This window comes from Nerophis lumbriciformis, linkage group LG02, assembly GCF_033978685.3.
Source record: "Nerophis lumbriciformis linkage group LG02, RoL_Nlum_v2.1, whole genome shotgun sequence".
NCBI lineage: Eukaryota > Metazoa > Chordata > Actinopteri > Syngnathiformes > Syngnathidae > Nerophis > Nerophis lumbriciformis.
In genome coordinates, this window is record NC_084549.2 from 52,343,966 (window position 1) to 52,353,520 (window position 9,555).

At 38.4% G+C, this 9,555-nt stretch overlaps 1 protein-coding gene across 2 annotated transcripts in view; it reads right to left on the reverse strand.

Annotated features, from left to right (window-relative positions):
- LOC133608795 (calcium homeostasis modulator protein 2-like) overlaps positions 1-6,423 on the reverse strand; it is a 28,987-nt gene extending 22,564 nt beyond the window's left edge. Inside the window, exons 1-3 of one of the 2 annotated variants that reach the window (XM_061964337.2) lie at positions 6,403-6,423; positions 6,244-6,298; positions 5,433-6,003 (exon numbers count right to left, since the gene is read on the reverse strand). In XM_061964337.2, coding sequence (XP_061820321.1) covers positions 5,433-5,984 — 552 coding nt within the window. In that variant the 5' untranslated portion in view covers positions 5,985-6,003; positions 6,244-6,298; positions 6,403-6,423. Of the gene's footprint in view, positions 1-5,432; positions 6,004-6,243; positions 6,357-6,402 lie in introns of those variants that run through there. The other variant, XM_061964347.2, reaches the window with a different exon arrangement.
- Positions 6,424-9,555: the final 3,132 nt, after the last annotated feature.

The following is a 9,555-nucleotide window of genomic DNA, read 5'->3' on the forward strand; positions in this document are numbered from 1 at the left end:
CAAAATGAAACAGATCATTGTGTGTACACAAGAGAAAAATATGGTCAAAAGGTAATACTTATTATTTGGGTAGATGACCTTATTTTAGCTGCTTCAAGTGAAAAATCAATGCAGGATGTAAAAAGAATGTTAACTCAGCGATTCAAAATGAAGGATTTGGGAATCCTAAAACATTTCTTAGGAATAGACTTTGCACAAACAAATGGACTAGTCAAAATGTCACAAGAGAGATATGTGAAAAAGGTTTTACAAAGGTTTGATATGGAAAATTGTAAACCAAGAGAAACTCCTTGTGAACCAAAACTTGATTACGCAGAAAATGCTGAAAAGTTGAAACAACCAAGACAGTACAGAGAAGCAGTGGGAAGTTTAATTTACTTATCAACATGCACTCGACCTGACATAAGCTTTGTTGTGAGTAAATTATCTCAACACTTTAATGAACCTACTATGGAACATTGGAATACAGTGAAACATGTATTCAGATACCTAAAAGGTACATCAGAACAGGGATCTTAACAAAACAGGATGATAGAAGATGTTCTTGAGGTATTGTTTAAAAAATTGGTTTAACACAGTGAGCTAATAGCGAGTGGGGGTGTTAAGATTGATCTGCGCTCTTGCTCTGTGTAGTACTGTGTATCTTTGTTCAAAGGTTGAATGTTATAGCGCATGTTCCCCACTTGGGGCGCTCTGGTGCTGGTGTGTTATGTTCAAGAATAATAATAATAATAAAGTCTCTTCGTGTGAGAGGACGATGAACAGACTCGATGAAAGTGTCATTCATGTGCACGCAGAAAAGAACTCCACGAAGCTCAAACACCTTAACAAAAAGAAAGTAAAACAACATAAAAACAGTTACATAGAAACTAGTAATTAATGAAAATGAGTAAAATTAACTGTTAAAGGTTCGTACTATTAGTGGACCAGCAGCACACACAATCATGTGTGCTTACGGACTGTATCCCTTGCAGACTGTATTGATATATATTGATATATAATGTAGGAACCAGAATATTAATAACAGAAAGAAACAACCCTTTTGTGTGAATGAGTGTGAATGAGTGTAAATGTGGGAGGGAGGTTTTTTGGGTTGGTATCTTGTGTTTTTTATGTTGATTTAATAAAAAAACAAAACGATACTGATAATAAAAAAAAACGATACCGATCATTTCCGATATTACCTTTTAACGCATTTATCGGCCGATAATATCGGACATCTCTAATTTCTGGTAAAGTGCATAAAAACAATCATGAAATCCTGACCGATAAGAAGCTAAAAACCAACCATGTGGTATCGGAAAGCGAGGACTTTTTACCTCTTACAATGTAAATTCGAAGTTGTGGAATTTATCAGCTGTACTGTGAATCCTGTGTGATTATGATCAATGCAAGTGTGAATAAGGTCAACTTATATTATTGTCTTCATGAAAAAAGGGAATCTGTATATATATACATATATATATACATAATAGATGTTTTTTTTAAACATACAGAATGTTTAACACATACAGATTCCCTTTTTTCATGAAGATAAGAATATAAGTTGATGTATTACCTTATTCAGGTAACTTGCATTGACAGTATTTGTCTTATTATGTTGTGGCAATCGATAAAAGATAATCACCAAGTGGGACTGCCGTTTCGGGGTGAACAGTAACGTCCGGTGTCATGGCAATGAAGCCATTCATGTTATGCAAAGTTTAATCAACTATTTGACTTCATTTGCGAGTCTTGCCTTTGAGCAATGTTGAAAGACAACATCGTGACTAATGCGGCAGGACTCCATGGTACCCAGCGCGCCTCTTCATGCTAACAGCACTGCTAACGTCGGCGCAATGCTAAGCGTAGTCAAACTACCTCAAAGCACTTCATCTTTGACGTCAGTAACACAGCTCCACGTGACATTGGTGAGCCTTTGGAGTGAGTGGTGTCGAATGACAACAGAGGGGGAAAAACTGCCATCAAAGTGGCTAAAGTCGGCGGCATTTTTTTTAGGTTTTTGAAGAACAACTTAAGCCTGTACTTTTAGAACATGGAAGCCCAGTTCTAACTTAGAGGAATTACCCAAGATCTGACCAAGTATTTCCACATGGAAAGCGTAACAATGACCATAGCAATGATGCTTGGACGATCCTCCGGGTACCGGGAAGTAAAACACACTAAAGGCTACTATATTGTGTGAAACATGTGTAAAGGTGACTATATGGCCTTGATTTCATGTTTGGAGGGCTCTACCACAATAAAAAGTATTTTTTTAATGCACAAACTATGAAAATATTGCATTTATCGAGAATAATCCTACTTCATGAAAATTAATTTACCACGGTCAAGCTCGGAATCAATTATTTGTACATGATTGTATATTTGTTTTAATTGTGTATTATTTATATTGTCTCTGTCTCTCTCTGTCTGTCACCACAGTGGTGGTCAACCAAGCTACGATGGCTGTTGTACAGCAAGCAGCGCACGCACTATCTGAGTACAAAAGGGGCCTATATTGATATATAGATATGAGCAAAGAAATCCAACTGCGCAACGCAATAGATCCCTATACTTTATAAAAAAAAAGATTTGTCGAGTGATTCATCGGTGCAGTTCCCAAAAATATCAAACTAACGTGTCAGACGCCATTCTACCAGTGTTGGGTTAGTTACTGAAAACCAGTAACTAGTTACAGTTACTAGTTACTTTATTTAAAAAGTAACTCAGTTACTAACTCAGTTACTTACACCAAAAAGTAATGCGTTACTGTGAAAAGTAACTATTTAGTTACTTATATTTTTTTTATTTTTTTTTAAGGCCCCCTTTAATGTTCTTTTAGTCTTCATTTCAGTACTGTTATTGCAGTGGAGAATAATACAATCTGTTGATCAACTTGGCATGCATTTGCATCACTGAACTCTGCTAAGCAATGTGGTCTACATACAACACACAAAGACAAAGATATGTTTCAAAGGGCCAATTTGTTTCAGGCCAGAACAAATTGACAAAACTATTTTAAATAGCTGCAACATAACATACATAAGTAACAAACAGCATAATAACAACGTAGCTGTAAACCAAGGAAGGCACACATTACATACAAAAAGCCTAACCAGGCGTTTTTCCTGAAATAAAATCATATCTGAAGCCCAGAACACTCTACACATTTCCCCAGTTTTAGTTAAGAGATAAGGAAAGATTGGCCTGGACCACTAGCAACCCTCTTTATGTTTGTGAACTTTATAGTCTATACATTTAGGGTGATGTGATAATCAAACACTCTAGAAGTCTAGAATGAAAGAGTATATAAGAAAATTGACAGAGTGTGTGTACCTTCAGTGCTGCAATGGCTCTATCAATGTTATCCTGGCTAGCAGTGCCTCGTTAAAATCCAGCCGCTGTTGCTTAGGAGGTGAAGTGTGTCTCTCTTTACTAGCTTCGTCGAAGCATGTTGCTTTTGTAGCTGTTTCAGCAGATTTGAATTGCTAGGATAGGATCTTTGATTCAAGACAACTTACATTTAACTAAAATGTTCTTTTCTTTGTGTTCGACAAAAGAAAATTAGTGAGAATATCTCTATGTTAAGAAACTCGGCTTCGGCTCTGCCATGTCTTGTTAGTAAACACAGACAGGCCCCCCCGCCCCACGCCCACACACAGAGCAGCGCGCCTCTTCTCCGTCGCCTTTTCTGCAGCTCTCCAATAAAACACACTCAGATCCTCTCAGTTTCTAGCCGATACTACATAAAAAATTACGCAAAATAACCCAGTAACGCATCATGTAGTAACGGTAACTGAGTTACTGAATATAAAAAATAACGCGTTAGATTAGTATTTACCGCCGAAAGTAACGGCGTTACAGTAACACGTTACATAGTCCCAACACTGCATTCAACACAACAAAACAAATGAAAACTTGGAAAAACATGGCGGTCTACGACTTCTTTGTGTGTGGCTGGGTCAAGGAAATTGGTATCAAGACTCTCCCGGATAATATGCATCGTTTTTGCTTGGGTAAGGTTGCATTTCATGATTTAACTTTGTGTTTACTGCCATGTTTGTTGCCTGCCTTTGCTGTTGCACACGCCGTTTATGAGTACGTGTTTTTCCCCGTCTTTATCAAAATATAACTATAGATGTCAACATTGTGTATGTGCTGAAAGCTTTATTTATAATCGTTGCCTTTAGTAAAAGCTCAACTCTTTTAAGTTTTGCTCACATTTGATTTCTTTTAATGAGACTTGCCGAGTTGCTGCTCTACAGAACGTAGCAAAAATGTGTCTTAAGAAATACAAATAATACCAAGATAATACTTAAATGGGAAACACTAAACGTTAAAAGCATATTAAACAAATCTTTAATGGAGTGGTCACTGTAAACTTGTGCAGTCTTCGGCTCTGCTCCCTTGTACTAGAGTGTGTGGTACTTTTGTCGTCGTTTTTCGTAAAATCTTGCAGTCTTCCGCCATTCTTGATTAGGTCTCGGGGAACTTTGAAGAAGTGTTTATCCTTATGGCGATTCAAACGGTTCGTACAGTCCAAAACAACGCAAGCGTAGGGCATTTTTCTTCAAGAAAGGCTAAATTGCGGCCAGTACCCATTGAGAACAGACGCTGGCTTGACCACCACGTGTATTCAATGAGCCGGACGTGACGTCATTTTAAATCCAAGCCATACAGCAAGACTGTCATCTTCTATTTTTTTTCCACATTTGTTTAATTGTTTTTGTCAGTGTATATCAAACTTTTCATTTCGTGGCACATCTGCTGACGACACACAGCCCGGTGTCCCGACCTGATATTGATATCGGTTCAATATCCACAAGAAAACAGGTAAAACCTACGCGGATTTGAATACACACACTCGGATTGATACACAAATGATATGGGCTTGCATGTAAAATATGTGACGTAATCTCCGATACAAGCAGTCCTGCAGCGTGTTTATTTGTGCAAAGTTGGACTGCCAATTAAGCGTTTAAAAAAGTATCATTAAACTTACTGCGTCATGAGCTAAACTTCATTATTATTATTGTGGCTACTCTGTGTTGCCAAAAACAAATTACCAATCCACTTCAATTTAAAGACACCATAAATCCATTCCAGACGGTTAATAATAAATAGGTTAGTGTTTATCATACCTGACATTGCTCTGTTTGACCAATTTGACTTGATCAAACCTTTTTTGCATTCAATTATAAAATATGTATGATTCCTACTGATATTATATCAGATCACTTTTAGTATTGGCCAATACTCAAGGCTCCAACATTGGTATCATATCGGAAGGTAAAACATTGTACCTGGACAACTTATACACCATTGTTCCTTTTCTATGTACTGTATTGTATTGTAGGACCCTTTAACTTCTGTAAATATGTACTTCACTAAAATATAATTTAAATAAATGGAACAAAAATAGTAGATGGCATTGGAGAGTTTTTTACTACCTGAGATTCATATTTCAGACGCCGATCAATTACTGCCCAGAAGCCTTGCAAGTCTTCTGGAAGACTTTCCTTGCACGGGAACTTTGCCATTATCTCTTTGTCTTGACCTGGGGGGAAGCCCTCCACTGTCCTGGATTCTGTAAACTCACTTAAAGCACATGTGTAGGCGTGACCTTGCAGCATGGAGAGAACAGTCCATGTCAGCGGTGCCACCACGGCTCGGCCCAGAATACTCCCCAAAACCGCGGATCCTGCGGCTGCTGACATTTTGCGGAACTTCCTGATGCGGAACTCTGATACCAGGTCCCAAGTTCTCTTGTTCAATAATATTCCCACAACAAAAAAGGCCAACGCTGGAACGCCAATAGCGGCCAGGCCGTAGTAATAATTCCTGGAGGGAGAGCACGGACAATCAAAGGCAAAAACGTTGTACGCCGTCTGGCTGGCCACAGTGCCCAGAGCGATCATACCATTAAATATCATCACATCTTTACTCTTGAAGAAGAGAGATGCGAACTTAAAGTTCTCTGTGACAAGGGCATAAGCAGCCATGTTGAGATGTTGAGGTTAGCTACAAAGAGAAGAACACAGAAAGATGAAGACATTAAATGTGTCATGTGGTCTTTCTTGCACTTTTTAGAGAGGAGAGACAAAGAGAGCACACGCAAGCGTGCACACACACACACACACACACACACACACACACACACACACACACACACACACACACACACACACACACACACACACGCTATTTTAGGCTCAGTCCCGCGACTTGAAACAGACAACAATGAAAAGCAGTCATGCTAACCTACAACGTGTGGCGTCCTGCTACTCAGTCTTGATAATCCAAATATACGCTTCCTCTGGGAAAAAATGGCAATTTAAGGAGAAAGGTGTTGACTTCAACAAGTGAGAAGTCCTCAACTTTGAGTTTGTGTAAGCCGTCTGGGCACAAGCTATGACTCACCGCCAAGACCTGCCCTCTAGTTTCCTCCCCAGTGGAAAAAAAGGGAGGGAAACTCGATCTGCAACTGAAAACATGTGCAAACACAACCACGCCAAAGGAAGGCATCAATGAATAGCATGACGAAGAGCCTGAAAATGTTACTACAAAATAAATGCACTTAGAAGGTAAAGTGCATTTATGACCAATGACATTTGTGTAGTTAAGTATTTTTTTTTATCTATTTGTACTTTTTGAAGTCGTTCTAAAAAATGTGTAATTCTACTTAGAAATAAATACGGCAGTACCTCTACTTACAATCTCAATTCGTTCTACGACCGCGCTCTTAACTCCAAACACTTGTATCTTAAAGGAGCCCCGCCCATTAAAAATACATTCGAAAACATCAAAACATTTACCTGTAAGAGGCCTTTTATAAAGAAAACAACTTTTTAAACACAAATATTGTTTAACAAGCAATATACTAGTGGTTATATTAAGTAATTTACTATAGTAATACAAAATCCTGAAACCTGAAAAAAATAAAAATAAAATTGCATTAATGGCCTAGAAAGCCCCAAATGTCCTTAAGGTCATTTACGAAAATCCCATTTCCCAGATCCAGGGACGTAGCAACAAATTCCCAGCCCCCATACACATAACTCCTGAAGCCCCCCCACCTTGCCCTAAACCCAACGTGCCCACAGAATATACACACACACACACACACACACACACACACACACACACACACACACACACACACACACACACATACATACCGTATATTACCAAATAAATGCCCTTGGGCAAATAACCGCCCATGTCCTAATAGCCGCCCGGGGTCTGACCCCATTTTGTGAATTAACCGCCTCTTCCTAATAACCGCCTATGTCCAAATGGGCTGTTATTTGCATAATTCAGATTAAAATGCTACTGGGGTTGCGTTTGCTGCAGTATTATTTTTTTGATGGCTTTATAGAGTACTTGGTACCATAATTTTACTTTTCCTGTATGCTGCTTTATTTAAAACTTGGAGTACTGTAGCCTTTATTTTATTTAAGTGACAGTATTATTGTTCTGTTTTGATGGTGGGTTTTGTACTTGAGTACTTGGTACCATAATTTAATTTTTCCCGGTAGGCTGCTTAATTTAAAAAGTTTATTTATTTTTAGTATTGGTATTCTATTTGACAATTGTTGCACTACTGCCATGTTGAGGCCTTGTTGATCTCTTGTCTTTTGATAGCCTACCTCATGTTGATCTCTTGTTTTTTTGTTTGTATGTTTACAATAGCTTTAACATTTAAAGTTTTTTGAAAGAAAAAAAAATACTGGACAGTAACCATTGTAACCAAATAATGGCCTGGTGCAGGCTGGTGCAAAAATAAATAAAAGCCTTGTGCAAATAACCGCCTGCTTCTTTTAAACGCCTGTCTCCAAAAATCGATTTTGTGAAATAAACGCCCGGGCTACTATTTGGTAATATACGGTATGTTTACATGCACAAAAGACAAATAATTGTATGAATTACCTTAAACCTGTCATGATTGGCCTTTGCTGGAGTAGGACCGTAACGCAGAGACAGAACGAATAAGAATAAAAACAAAAAGCTTACTCAAAAATGAGAAAAACAACTAAGGATGCATACAAAAGGTGTGGCGAGGAATAAGTAAACAATACACGGCAGCGCCGGGGCAGATCCATAGGAACAAAGAGCGTGAGTGGAGCCAAAGCAAATGAGATGAACACGACTGGAAGAGTGAACCATCAGGAATCTACTAACGCCAAGTAAATGTACTGGAGAGCTTAAGCAGTAAGGAGAAAATAGGCATCAGGTGTGCGCGAATGTGCCCCCCCCGCCCGTAGCAGCGGAAGAACTGTGCCAGCATGACAATACCTTAATTATATTCTTTACTTTTTGAAGATGGGCTTAACATATAAGTTAAACAATCAGTTATACAATCAATAAAATAAATTTTATTGATACGGCCCTTAATCGGACGTGCTTCAAAGGGCTTCACAAACTCACAACGACATCCTCCGATCTGAACCCTCTGGGCAAGGAAAAACAAAAACAAAAAAGCAGAAGTAGGAAAATAAGAAATTTGAGAAGGCACCGCAAATGTAGAGACCCCTTTCCAGGGTGATCAGCTGCAATGTGTGAACACTTAATAGTGAGCTTTGATGACGTTCTGAAATCTGTGTCGAGTGAAGTGTTTAAAGTTACATTTGGCCCTACCCAGGTGGAGCACAACCTTTTGCAATTTTTATAAGGGGAGTAGGTAGTTACCTGTTCCTAATTTGATTCAAGAAACCTTAATATTGATCTTTCATGGCAACATTTATTTTATCTGAACTTTTATGATGTTTTTTAAATAACTGACTACTGACATATTTAAATAAAAATGGAAAACAACCTTCAAACTTTACAAAAGCCCAGTGTTAATGGGTTCACCCTGCTCATTATGTTTGAAGCATAAAGTTTCTTACACCTCGGGCATTTCTACGATGTCACCTTGTATTGTCGAGATATCATGTACAAACCCCGTTTCCATATGAGTTGGGAAATTGTGTTAGATGTGAATATAAACGGAATACAATGATTTGCAAATAATTTTCAACCCATATTCATTGGATTATGCTACAAAGACAACATATTTGATGTTCAAACTGATAAACATTTTTTTTTTGTGCAAATAATCATTAACTTTAGAATTTGATGCCAGCAACACGTGACAAAGAAGTTGGGAAAGGTGGCAATAAATACTGATAAAGTTGAGGAATGCTCATCAAACACTTATTTGGAACATCCCACAGGTGAACAGGCAAATTGGGAACAGGTGGGTGCTATGATTGGGTATAAAAGTAGATTCCATGAAATGCTCAGTCATTCACAAACAAGGATGGGGCGAGGGTCACCACTTTGTCAACAAATGCGTGAGCAAATTGTTGAACACTTTAAGAAACACCTTTCTCAACCAGCTATTGCAAGGAATTTAGGGATTTGACCATCTACGGTCCGTAATATCATCAAAGGGTTCAGAGAATCTGGAGAAATCACTGCACGTAAGCAGCTAAGCCAGTGACCTTCGATCCCTCAGGCTGTACTGCATCAACAAGCGACATCAGTGTGTAAAGGATATCACCACATGGGCTTAGGAACACTTCAGAAACC